Here is a 13,838-nt window from a genome sequence, read left to right on the forward strand (position 1 = left end):
CAGGCTGGTGCTGAAGCTTTTCCAGCATCAAGGAGAATGTCAGGATTTCTTCACTCCAAAAAGCATTCTGTTCACACAGTTTAGGGGTTTTTTGAAACTGAGTGACACTGTCCAGGCATGTGCAGCTTTGATCCTCTAATGCCTGGATTCTTTTTCTAACCAAGTGAACCAGCCCCTGTCCTCTGTACATTTATCAGTTTCCAGCTCAAGCACTTCTCTCCAGTAAAATCCTTTAAAGTTTATTTTGGCTGTTCTTTGTCTCCCAAATTTCTATCCTATGGTTTTACTCCATTACTTCAATTCTCTCTCACTTCTGTCCTTCCTCTCTTGCCTTCATCCAGAGCAGTGTGGGCAGCAGGGGAGGGGGGATCCTGCCCCTGTCACCTGCAGAGCTGCCCCAGCACAGGGAGCACCTGGAGAGATCCAGAGGAGGCTCCAGGGGGATCAGAGCGATGGAGCAGCTCTGCTGGGAGGAAAGGCTGGGAGAGCTGGAATTGTTCACCTGGAGGAGTTTTGGGGTAAGCTCAGTGTGGCCTTGCAGAGCCTAAAGGGGTTCCAGGAGAGCTGGAGAGGGACTGGGGACAAGGGATGGAGGGACAGGAGCCAGGGAATGGCTCCCAGTGCCAGAGGGCAGGGCTGGATGGGATATTGGGCAGGAATTGTTCCCTGGCAGGGTGGGCAGTGCCTGGCACAGGGTGCCCAGAGCAGCTGGGGCTGCCCCTGGATCCCTGGCAGTGCCCAAGGCCAGGCTGGACAGGGCTGGGAGCAGCTGGGACAGTGGGAGGTGTCCCTGCCATGGCTGGGGTGGGATTTAAAGCTCCTTCCAACCCAAACCATTCCACGATGGACCTAACAGACAAAAAAGAGAACACACAAGGACTCTGAAATCATATTAAAATACTTTACCTGACATTTTTAAGACAGTCTGAAGGCATTAACTGCATAAATCACCCCCATAAAGTCTATCTTATGTTCCTCTTTCTATTTCTAGTGGGGTTCTAAACCAACCCCATAGGAAAAAATGCAAGTTCTCACTTTTTTTATACCAGTTTAACATCTACTTAGAATTTGGAGACCTCAAACAGCAGCACGAATGTGTCTTTCTAACAACCTGTGTTGCAACACATTTCCTTAAAATATCTATTTTAGCATTTTGTTTCATTGCAACTAATTAGCCAGACTACAGGCAAGTCTAGAGAAAACTGATTCCACACTGAAAAAGGTCAGGAATTTGAGGCTGATGGGTTGTACTCTTTAGACATGGGAAGACATTTGAATTCTATTACAAATAAATGTTTTGAATTGTGCTATAAATGTAACACTCAAGCTCAATTTTAACTGCAAAGCAAAGAGATTCACAGCTCCACAGAGATCACTGTTCAGGGGAAAACAGCTCTGCCAGCTGGCAGAAAGGGAAGAGAGAGAAAAGAGACACTGAAATAAATTCCTGCCCCAGATAAAGAGGCAGAATTAGAACCCAGCCTTAGTGCAGAGCAGTGTTTAAAGCTCAGTGTTTAGGCCAGGTTGGATGGGCTTGGAGAAACCAGGTCTAGGGGAAGATTCTGACCTGAACCTGGGCAGGGAATCACAGTAAATAGAGAGAAATAAACTCACAGGTCTGTCCAAGTGAGCTCCAGGGACCAGAAGTGCCTTAATAATCCTCAACAGAAGTTCAGAAACACTTCTGCAAAAATAATCCTTACAGGGAAACCAGGAAGATTATTTTTCACTGACATAACTTCTGAGCACTTATTGCCATAATTAAATTCTCCTGGCAATGAAGCAGATAAAACTCCACAGTTCTGGAATAATGAAAATGCCTGAATGGAGGCTTTATACTGTACAGCTTAAAGAAGAGTTTGTATATATATATATATATGGCATTTATAGATGCCAGGAAAGCAAGAGAATACAAGTATTTAAATTAGGTTTATTATTTTTTAAGAATTTTTTAAAAGAAATCTGTTTAAAAAAAAAAAAGTCTAGGTCTTCAAGACAGCAAAATGAAAAATCAGAAATAATTTGAAGTAACAGCATTAAAGAATTGCCTGTAAGGCCAATGCAATGATTTAGTGCTTAGTATAATGTCCCTGATGCACTTAGGGACAAAAGAATTAAATTTTGAGTCCGTCAGTCTCCAAATTTGCAGGAGAGAGATATAATGTCAAGTGAATTAAAGAAGATGGATGAGCTGATGGATTCAAAGGGAGCAATCAGAGTCTTCAGGACACAGACAGGTCTGGCAGTTGTAGAATGAGGATTGACAACCTAAAATGGCAGGAAGAGGGAAACCAACCCCCAAATATCAAAGCCCTGTTAATAAAGGTACAGAGAAGCGAGGGTGGACTCTGAGCCCCAGGAGGGAGGAATGAGTAACATTTTAAAGGGATTTTAGAAGCCAAACCTCCATTTCCCATCAGCAGCACTAAGTGATTTCCACTTTACCAACATCCTGCATTTAAGCAGAACTCCTCCCAGATACACAAAGCAGCCCTGCAATAAAAACCTGCTACAATTGATCAGAGGATGCTGCTGCAAGTCTGCCATGGATCCGCTCAGGCACACAAGGAGATCCCACAGAAAACCCAGAGGATGTGGTGCTAACAGGGAGCCTGAGCCTCTCAGACATCCTTTGGGAGAGACAGGAAAATGGTTTTAATCTCCTTACCTGGGGGAATTTGCGTTTGATGGAGATGAGGGCCCCCTCCGGGAGCTTGGCGAGCTCCGAGTCGCGCACGGCGTGCACCGTGGTGGCTCTGGGCTGGTGGGTCAGCGCCTCCACCTGCAACAGGGACAGAGCATCAGGGACAACTCACAGCCTCCAATTCCTCCCCTTAAAACACACAAGAATTCCTCCTTAACTGCAATTTACTCTTATTTCGAATCCAAGTCAACAGGACTTTGCATTTTTAACTTTCCACTAGAAAAATAAATAAACAAACAAACAAACAAATAAATAAATTATATCTTCAGCTTAAAGCTGTTTGAGTCGTTTAGGGGTTGGGGGGTTTTATTTGTTTGATTGATTTTTGGGGCTTTTTTCAGGTTGGGTTTTTTTTTTTCAAAGCTTATGTTGACAACAAATTCCAACAGAAGCAATTAATTCCTCACAGTACTATGGGCTCAGACACACAAAATGAGCACCAGATAAATAACAATAACAACAACAAAATAACAATAATAACAATAATAACAATAATAATAATAACAACAATAAGCCTTGTGCAAAACACAGAGCTCAGTGATCCCACTTCCACCAAGATCCCCCCTTGGAAGGCTCCATGTTCACAAAATGGATAATCCAGCCAACCAGAACATCTTGAGCTCAAAATCTTGCCATTAGTCCAGAAAACTGAGATAAACTTGCCAATATTAACTTCAGTTTCACCAGCACTAATTGTTCTGCATGGAAAACTGCACAGGGAAATTTAAAGCACCTTTATTTTGCAAGACCCAGCTTTTGGTTTTTTTTTTGCTCAGGTACCAGGGATGTTTTGTTCTGTCATCACACTTTAATTATATAGGAGGGCAAAAAAAAAAAAAAATCATCTTTGTACATACATTTATGGAGAAACAAAACCCCTTAAGACTCCCCAAAGGGCTGTGTAAGATGTTCTGTTTTATCTCCCTCCCCAATTACCAGCTTTTTATCACAGGTTCTTGGCTCTGTAATTTACCTTCCTCCTCCTGAAAGCAGGTTAAGAGTTTCAGCTGTTAAAATAAAACCTTTCCTCTCAGCCAGGCATCTCCTGACTGAGTTTAATTTGTATCAAGAAGAAAAACACTCAAACTGTCCGAGATCCTTTGCCACGATTTCTGTGATATATGAGTGCATAAAATTAACTGTGCTCCAAGGGGCTCCTGAGCCTTTCAGAAAAGATGAAATTTGTAAATTCGTAGAAAGGCAATTAAATTTTAGCTTTAAACACAGCCTCAGGGAGGTTTTTTTAGCTCCCAAGTGTAACTTTGTCTTTTTGACAGAGCAGAGGGCACAGGGAGAACTTTACCAAACCTCCTTCCCAAGAAGCCATTCAAATAATCCAGATTTGCAACACCACCAGTCCCAGAGACCCCTGCAAGTGCTGCCTGCAGTTCCCAAGTGATGACAGAAATTGGATCTTGGCCTGTTCTTCCATACAGGTACTATGGAACTCTTTGATATTTTTATTTAAATACACCCCAGTATTCCAGCATGGAAAATATCTGGGTCCCAGACACTGTACACAAGGAAATTCAAACTGTGCTTTCCCCTTGGGTATAATCATCTGAGTTCCCAATCTCAGTATTTATTAATAATCCCCATTATTCACTTATTAATTATCCCAGAGCAGCTGGGGCTGCCCCTGGATCCCTGGAATTGCCCAAGTCCAGGCTGGACAGGGCTTGACATGGCAGGGGTGGCTCTGGATGAGATTTAAGGTCCCTTCCCACCCAAATAATCCTGGGATTCAAGAATTAATGAAATATTTCCTCTTCACTGAAGTGTGAGGGATCTCATTTGGATCATCTGCAGGATGATTCTTGACTTTCACCACATTCTCCCCCCTTCACACCCTGTGGTTTTAGAGCCCTTTTTGCACTGGTTCTACATTTCCTGCACACAGAAATCTGCCAAGGCCATTTGGTTTTGGCTATTCCCGTCTCCTTTGGAGCTCAAAAATAATCTAACATTGAGTTGCAGTTCTCCCTTGAAGATAACACATTTTTACTTTGTATTTTTTAAATAAACCATTTGAGATATCAACTGTTCAGAGATTCAGATATTTTTCTTCTTGCTTAGGAAAAAAATGAAATCTCATGCCATATGAGTATTTAAAATCATTTCTATCTTAAATCATGTTCAAATCCTTGGACCCTCTGCCCAATGAACCTCTTGAACAGGTTTTCTTGTTTCTCCAGGTTTGTCAAAGTACAAGACTCAGAGACCTAGCTTGAACTTCAAAATGAATAAAATCCACTTACAATCAGAAGACTGTAGCATTATCTCCTTGGTCATAAAAAGGGAAATTTAACATTCTGATCACCCACCACAGCTACAGCAAACAACACAAAACCACCTCCACAATAACATTAATAACCAAATGTTTCAAGAAATAGCATTATTATCTTTCAGATCTTATTGAACCTGACTGAGGAGAGCATTTATTTATATATTTGGTTTCATAATCACCCAAGGTTTTCTCTTCAGCTCCCTCCCAGACTACCATCAGCATCACTCATCCACACCAGCACAAACACAGCCACAGCATTTGTTCCAGTACAAAAAAGAACCAGTGGAATCTTTCCCACTTCTCCTCCAACTCAAGCCAACACAGCCCTTTTCTTGCTCGAGGCAATTGTACATCTCTGCTCGTCTCATGTCACATCCATTCCTCCTCCTCCTTCCTAACAAGCCTCTAAATAAGTTCCACCTCACTGCCCCCCATTTCTGGGCTTCTCTCTTTCAGTTTCCTGCAGTTGCCATCGTTGTTGTTCCTCTCTCTGTCCAAAAATCCTCTGGTTTTCCTGGAGTTCTGCTGAGCCCACCACGTCCTCTGCTCTGCCTGGACTGGCTGCTTTTCTCTTTGCCATCTCATTATCTGCTGTTGTTTGGTTTTCTCTCATGCAATAAACTCAGCAAGCTCACACTGCAGTGCTAATTTAACTTGGAACTCCATCTCTCTGAAATCCTGCTGTGCCTTATTTTAGCAGCCCTACAAAAATGCTGAATGTTCCCTTCACCACTCCCCTGACTGCAAGGTCGACCCCTTGTCTCCTCATCCTCAAAATCCCTCTCCATCTCCAGCCCACCCTCAGAAATCTGTCATCCATCACTGCCTTTACTTCCACTCCCTCGAATTTGGGGAAATTGCACAGGAACAGTGTCTCAAATGCTGGAATAATTTGAGTCAGAGAGCACAGAACCATTTCCAGTGTTAAACACTCTGTGGTTCTTTTAACTAATAATATGGCAATGGGTGAGGGCCCTCCTGCACTGCTGTGGTTCTGTTGTTCCTAACACTTACAAAACAAATAAAAACATCCCTAATAAATCCTTAATAAATAAAATAAATTAATAAATTTTAAAAAGTCCTAAAAATATATGTGTGCTCTTTGTACTGTTCCACTGAATTCTGAGAGGGAGGGGTTTTGAGCAATCGAGTGGAAGGGGCAGAGGGATGGAACTGGATGAGCTTTAAGGTCATTTTAAACCCAAACCAGTCTGGAATTCCATGATTCCCACACCTTCTCTCAGTTCAGTATTAAACAGTGGCAAAACCAGGTTTTGCTGCCTCCATCCCATACGATGCACATGATTCACAACCCTGCCTTACAAGCTCCTTCTGAAGAAAAAATGTTGCTGTAAATCTTTTACAGGGAGGGAGAAAGCAATTTATACTCTCGTGACCTCTTTTGACTTCATTTCCAGCAGTCATTCCTGACAGTTCTTTACAGCTTTCCAAATTACACAGTTGGGAAGTGAAAACCAGCATGTGACATATTCTGCCAGTTGCTCCAACTACAAATTCCTTTCAGAGCTGCGTTCAAGAAATCACTTTATTTGCTTAACTTTTGGTGTGTGCACCGCCCCAGAGTGATGAGCACAGTTTTTCTGCTCAGGCTTCAGCATCTCTGAGATTTCCTGGAGCAAACTGGGGCTGCTGGAGGGCAGTTTGCTGGCAGGAAAATGTTGCTTCTCCAGGCAAATTCAGCCTCAGTTCAACAAACTGTTGGGTGACTTTTCTCAGAGTCAGCAGCCACTAAAAATGCAAATTATTTCCAAGTAGTTTCTTGTGGAGATTATTTCTTTTCAGGTGAGATTTCAAGCAGATCTAGTGCATGAGGAGACACGTCCAGTGCAAATGTTCAGAGCCACAGGCCTGTTCTCCCCAGCCTCCAGCCAGGAGTGCATTTACACCAGCACCCTCCCATCCCACCCTTTCTGTAATACCCTGTCTTCAGTTCCTCTTCATTTTGGCCACTATTCCAACCAAGAATCTGTCATCCTCTAACACATCATATTTCTTCCTCTCCCATTGATTTTTCCTTGCTGCCAGCTCACAAAAAGCAATCTCTCCTCACCAAGGGAGCCCTTTTTCTGGCCCTTGTGTAAGAGCACACAAGTGAAGGCACCAGTTACAAGGAGACCCTGGGAAGCAGGTCAGGACCCTGAGGATTATTAAATTATACAGCTTAAACTCTTCATTTTCCAAATTCTCCTCCAAGACAGCCACAATCACTGTCTGGCAATTAGCCTGATACTTGTATTGTCTCCTCTTCAGCACAGGCTTGGCTCCCACCAGGAGCACCAAGGGAGCAGGGAGGGCCTGTCCTCACAAGGTGCAAGAGGTCCAGGCAGGACCATCTGCCAAAAGCCCTCACTCCATCCTGAAACCCCCACCCCAAAGCAGGCCAGGCTCTACACAAAGCCACCAGCTCACCCCAGGGTGCTGGGGAGGGAGCAGCACAGAGGGGACACAAAGGACAGGGACATAAGGACACGCGCCCGAGGAGGGATGAGGAGAAGAACATCAGCACTGACATCTGCTGCTACCTCAGGAGCCTCTGGAGAAGGGACTCCTGTATCTCAAGGCCAACACCAGCACTGGAGGAGCACAATGAGCCACCTGTGGATTTGTCCAGGTGAGGGCAGGAGCTGCTGCTGAAGCCAATGTTAAACAAAGGGCAACCAAACACTACACGGAATATTGATTTCTTCTGAGTTAAACATGCTGCCCTCAGACCCTTCTCCAGCTCATTTGCACCTGGAGCAGCAGAGGATGCTCATCCCAACAGTGTTTGCTCCAGCCTCAGCTCAGGACCTGAAATATCAACTTATTTGTATCAAAAAAGGACAAAGGAGGAGACACTGCTGGAAGCAGTGAATGAGTGGGAAGAGCATCCAGACAAACTGCAAATCGATGCTATTTGTGGGAGCAGTGCCAGTGGATGAACTCAGAACACCATGTACTCTTCAAAGTTGTTCTAACAACCACCTTCTGCAATCTCCTGTGTGCCAAGTTAACCCCGTGACTGAGGACATCCAGCCCTTCTGCTGTGTGCAAAGAAGAATCCAAACCTCTCTCTCTCATTTTTTAAATAGATAAACGTATTAAAAAACCATGAAAGGCTTACACACACTCATGCATGGAAGTCATGGGTCTCTATACATGGCTACATGCAAGAGTAGATCTAAAATACAGGTAAAAATGAAATAAGGGTGAGCTTGCTACGTTTTGTAATTAGGGCAGATGGAGTTATGCCACAGGTTCTCCCCAAAGGACTGAGCCTGCACTTTGTAGCAGTGAACATCATTAATGGACAAAAAAGAGGAGGATTAAAGCTAGGAAAGGAATTGGTAAAAGCCCAGCCTCCTGTATTTAACTTTGTATTTGTGTGGCTATAGAAGAGAGCTGAAGTTTCATGCATGTTTTGCTGCCCTAAATCCAACTTTACAGTCAAAACAGCACCAAAAACCGCGTCAGAAGCCACCTGAGACACCCACACCAAACACCCACCAAAAGCATCACATTTCTCCAGGCTGTTGGAAGAGGATCTGCAAGTGCAATGCCCTGGGTAGGCTGCTCCTCTTTGGGTGAATTATACCTGAACTTCCAGAACAGAAAAAGAGAGAAGAAGCCATGGTGAGCTGCTCAGATACTTCCCAGAAAGGACAGCTCCAATTGCTTTTGACTCAGCTTCACACAAGAGTCCCAAACATGGCTGGAACTTTATCAGGGACCCTTCCCCACCCTCCACTGCTGACTTTTCCCCAAAAAATCCTTCCTGTCAGCTCCACCAGACTCTGCTCCCACCACTCACTGCCATCCAAGCATTCTGGTGCTGATGACAAGGATCACTTTTATCTCTCTCTCTCTCAGTGGCTTTTATTTAATGATGCTTGCCAATTGCAAAAAAAAAAAACCAACAAAAAAAACCTCTATCAAGCTAAAAAATAATTTCTTTTGCTATCCATAGCCTTGTACATTTGCCAAGGCTAAAGGGGATGTAATATCAGCCTTTGCTGCTCCCCAGCCAGCCTAGTTCCATGTGGCATCTCTCAAAATGGAAGGGAGAAAGGAGAAGGAGACAAGGGATGTCAAAAGCTGTCCTGCAGGGGATCAGGAGGTGTATCAAGAGTGAGCTGATAACCAGAATTATCACAAGAGGGTTCAGCTGGAAGCAGAAGGGAGACACAAAACACCTTCAGGAATGACAGCCTAATGCACGAAATCACCTGTCTGGAAGCCAGCAGGTTCCAATTGCCATCACTATCTGTCATCAGAGCTCCTCACACTCCCTAAAGAGAACGTGGCCCAGGACATCAAGCACATAAAGCACTCTGCAGTGATACCTCAGGCAGCTCCACAGCCAAATGACTTTCCCCACAACACAAATCCAGATAATTTAATGGCAGATCCTGTCAAAGCTGTCCTGTGGTGTTGCCAGCCAGGAGAACACGGAGCTGCATCACAACAATTTGCAGTTATGGGTGGTCTCCAACCTTCAGCAGCTGTTTAGAATTTAAGGTAAATACAGATTAAGAGAAATAGCTGTGGATAAAAAGAAGAAGTAGCTGTAGAGAATCTGAAAAATAGACAGCACTCAGCAGTTTCAGTCAGGGAAGATTCTTGTAGAAAATCAAGGTTTACTCAGATGGCGCAGATCAGTGATTTGAGTTTAACAAAAACACTCTCAAGATGGGCTTGGAAATCAGGACACAGCTTCTCATTTCATTCTGATACTAATTCAGCAGTGCAAATGTGAACTCATTCCTCAGGGCCTCCTCTGCCTCCCTCTGGGGCTGGCAGATACTGGGGGTTTGCTGCTTGTGGTTTTGGTTGGTTGGGGGTTTCACCGGATGGTTTGGATTTTTTTGGCTTTGCTTTTGTTGGTTGTTTTAAATGCAAGTTCACACCTAAGATACTGCTAGGAAAATAAGCATTTTAGTAAGTATTACCAAGAGGGAAAGGAAAAGATGAAAAGAGAACAATCCCTTCCAGGGCCATGTCTTCCAGCTCTGTTCCTGAACCTCATCCACCTCTAATTCCCTCAACTACAGTCTGTGCACAGTGTGCCTGAGGTTGCAATAATCTGAATTCACCTGAAATAGCTTTGTAGTATCTTACAGCTTCAGTAAATGAAGTAGCCAGGTTTGACAAAAATCACAAAAATGTAAGGAATTGGTGAAAAAAATTCACATGTTTAAAAAAGACAGAGCAAAGCAGCCTTAATGTGGAGGGTGCAGTGACATTCAGCTGGCTTTGGAGCTGCCTGATAACATTAATACTGATAAAGAACAAAAGCCTGACAAGTGTAATCCTAATACTTCCCTTTGTGTGATTCCTTTGAGGATTACACAGCAATTAAAGATCTCTAACAGTGTTACATTTCCAAAGGACAATGCTCCAATCCCCTGAGCAAATCATAAGCCATTTACAGATTCTTCTCGGGTTTCAACTTTTCAGAGAGGAAAAAAAGCCATGGACATTTAGCTATCTTAATTAGATGAACAGCTCAACATCTGAAAATATTTAAAATGTCTTATTTCTAGAATGTAATACATGATTTCCTGCCCAGCAGGACCAGTGTGCTGCAGCACTGGCAGCTGAGGGCTCTTTTCTGAGATTCATTCCTGTGCTACAGCAGTCAGTGCACAAATGTTTTTCTGCACTTATTCAGCAGTTTCTGTACTCAAAAGTCACGGTGCGTAGCCCTCCTGATAAGAGGGACATTCTGGTTGCTAAAGAGAAACAGAAAAGGTGTTGAATTAATCAAAACACGGCTGCAGCTTCTCCCCTCAGCAGGTATTTTTGAAAGCTGACTGGCTTGGGGTCAGACCCTGCACACAAACAGTGTCCCAGGAGGGTGTTACCAATAAACCCAGCTCTACAACACCTAAAAGCCCAGCTCTAGAAAATATTAACAGTTTAACAGCTGTCTCTGAGGCCCCTGAGACCTGCCAGGCATTCAGGCATCTCCCCAACACCGCAGCCATCCTTCACAACTCAACGAAGACCAAGTGTGGGCTTGCATAAAAACCTCATTGCTTTGAAGGTTCCATCACCTGCAGATGTTTGAAGGGCACAGGCAGTGCACAAACAACTTCAATTCAGCAGTAGATTATTCTGAGGGATGGCTCTGAAGGGTTTGCTGCTTTCTCCTCACCCACTGCTGTCCTCCCAAGAGCGCAAAAAGCAAAGGACACCCACCTCAACACATGCTTGGAGTTGTGACCCTGTGTTCTGACAACCTGCTCTGCAGTTTGGAATAAACCAGGGGATAACTGCCCCAGTCTCAGCAGCATTGCCAAGAACAACAGAACCTCAGAGCCTGGGCCAGCACCTGCTGCTGAGAGGCACAAAAATCAAATTAAAATGAATCCTCTCTCACATACAACAAAGTGCTAATGAGATCAAGAGAACAAGAGTATAAATTGCAATTTCCAGTGGTTAATCAAGAGCAACATCAAGAAAAGAACTGAGAGTCTAAGCTAAGCATTTTAAACAAGTAGCTTGGTGAAGAGAAGTCCTTTCACTCCATCAACACACAGTTGTCTTCTCTGTTCTTCTCTGGCATCACCCAGGCATGGCAGAAGTGATAATAAGATAAGTGACCCTTTAGCTGGTAGATAAAACTCACATTTTAACATTTTTCCCTAAGTGCATCTATAGCAATGGACCACCAAATTAAAAGGTTTCCCCTAAATGAGTCAAATCTTAGTCTCTAGAAAGCAAGACTGATAACAAGTGTATTTCAACAGGGAGGGAATTATTTAACAGATTCATCATTGTCTTTAAAAATTACTTGGAAATTTCTAAATTGAGTTTTGACTTGATTTGACCACATACAGTGATTGGAATTGCCCATCAATAGGGCCAACAGCAGCCACTGTCCCTTCAAAAAGTGTCCTTGAGAGTCAGGATCCTTCTCCCCTGACACAAGTGTCCTTGTCAGCTCTTCAAGGAACTCCACAGGGAAGGAAATGTCAGTTTTTCTAATCTGCTCCTCTCCCCCTCATCCACAGCCCTCAGGAACAGATGCCATTGAGTCAGTGCAAGGAACAAAACAGGTTGAGCCACAAGTTGAGCCTTGGGAGCGCACGCACACACTCGAAAATTAACATCTTGTCTGAAACCCTTCATCTTGCACTGCTTTGCTCCTGCAAGCAGAAATGGCAGAGCCATTATGCATCTCTCATGCAAATGACACCTGGCATTTTAAAAGTTCTGACACAGAGGCAATAAACAAAAAGCCACTGACTACAAGACTCTCGTGTTTTCCTAGTGCCCGCAATTACAGGTGACACTGGAGGGTCTCGGAGGCATTCAGGGAGGATCAAGCCACCAGTTCACCAAAAAAAACAATTACCAACACCAACTGCTGCTTTCATTCCCTGCAAGCATGTAGAACCCCAATTACGTTAATGTCAGGGAAAAAAAAAACCCAACCCTTCAGCAGGTTTTTAAAGGTTTATAACAGATTCCACAGAAGGGGATAAACAAAACTTTTTAAAAGCAAAAATATCATTTTGCTAATGCCCTCTGAAATAATGCTGGCATTCTTCACAGATCCTCCCCCATGTTTGCAAAAGGCAGCCAGAGCATGGAGACGCTTCCAACAAATGGCAGAGTGAGTCAGTGGGGCTGGGAGCTGTGGGCAGGAAGGAGATGACAACGTCCACAGAGCCACCGAAGTCTCCAACATGATTCATGTCACAACGTGGATCCAAAACAGTGACTTGTGCTTTAGGCACAAACTGCATGGGTATTTCTGTATCCAGGGCACTGGTACAGCAAACACAGCCCAGTCCATCCAGCAATCCACCTCCTCCTTCCTGCCCAGATAAACAGCTGGAAAAACCAGCCCCAGGCTGTGCACAGGAAGGCAGAGTTTAAGACACTTCATAGAAACACTGAATTGTGAAAAATCTTGGGTGGGAAGAGACCTTAAATCTCATCCCATCCCACCCCTGCCATGGCAGGAACACCTCCCACTGTCCCAGTGTCCAGCCTGGCCTTGGGCACTGCCAGGGATCCAGGGGCAGCCCCAGCTGCTCTGGGCACCCTGTGCCAGGGTCTCCCCTCCCTCTGAGCACCATATGCTGCCCTGTCACTCAGAACTGCTTTCAGAAAGTAGAACAGGTCTGTTTTTAACCTGGGAGCTCTGCAAAACTCCAGGAGCTTGACAGTGAAAAGCTGCAGATCACCACAGGCAGAGGAAGGCAGGAAAATGCCTGGATGTGGCAAAACTGACAAACCCTTCTTCACACACCTGAAGTCCTCACACCATTGTGATTAGTCACAAAAGAAGTCAGCTTTAGTGCCTGTCAAACCATGTCATTTTACCTTTAATGAGGTACCCCAAAGAAAGAAAAAAACCAAATAAAATTTGTGGGTGTGCTTTAGCACATTCCAGCTTCTCCAAACACAATCCAAAGCCAACACAACCCCTCAGCCAGAGCAGCACTGAGTATGGGAAGAGATCCTTAAATAATGTGCACGTGGAAATAAATATGGGGCAAACAGCAGCCCAGCCCTGCCTCTGCTGGGAGCACCACCAGAACTGCCTCATCTACTCCACAAGCAGAATTTTGCATCAGTTCTCTGAGGGCAGCCTCAGACTCCTCCTTCCCCTTCATTCCTATAAAAATTAATTTCTTCCCATAGAACTAATCTCAATCCACATGTTTTCTGGCTTCAGAGCTATGCTAATTCTGCCCATAAACAGATACACCTTCAGTGTTTTCAGCTCAGAAAGCAGAAAAGGGCCTGAACAACAAGCTCAGAACTTCAGAAATCTTATGGCTTTAAAAATAAAAATCAAACAAGCCATGCATATTTATGACTCCTATTTCT

The 13,838-nt window shown here is 44.1% G+C and overlaps 1 protein-coding gene across 2 annotated transcripts in view; it reads right to left on the reverse strand.

Moving 5' to 3' along the window:
• PNPLA7 (patatin like phospholipase domain containing 7) overlaps positions 1-13,838 on the reverse strand; it is a 100,840-nt gene that overhangs the window by 57,215 nt on the left and 29,787 nt on the right. For both annotated transcript variants that reach the window (XM_058853469.1, XM_058853468.1), the window contains exon 19: positions 2,669-2,782. In XM_058853469.1, the coding sequence (XP_058709452.1) occupies positions 2,669-2,782 (114 nt within the window). The remainder of the gene's footprint in view (positions 1-2,668; positions 2,783-13,838) is intronic.

The sequence above is a fragment of the Poecile atricapillus genome, chromosome 20 (assembly GCF_030490865.1).
Source record: "Poecile atricapillus isolate bPoeAtr1 chromosome 20, bPoeAtr1.hap1, whole genome shotgun sequence".
NCBI lineage: Eukaryota > Metazoa > Chordata > Aves > Passeriformes > Paridae > Poecile > Poecile atricapillus.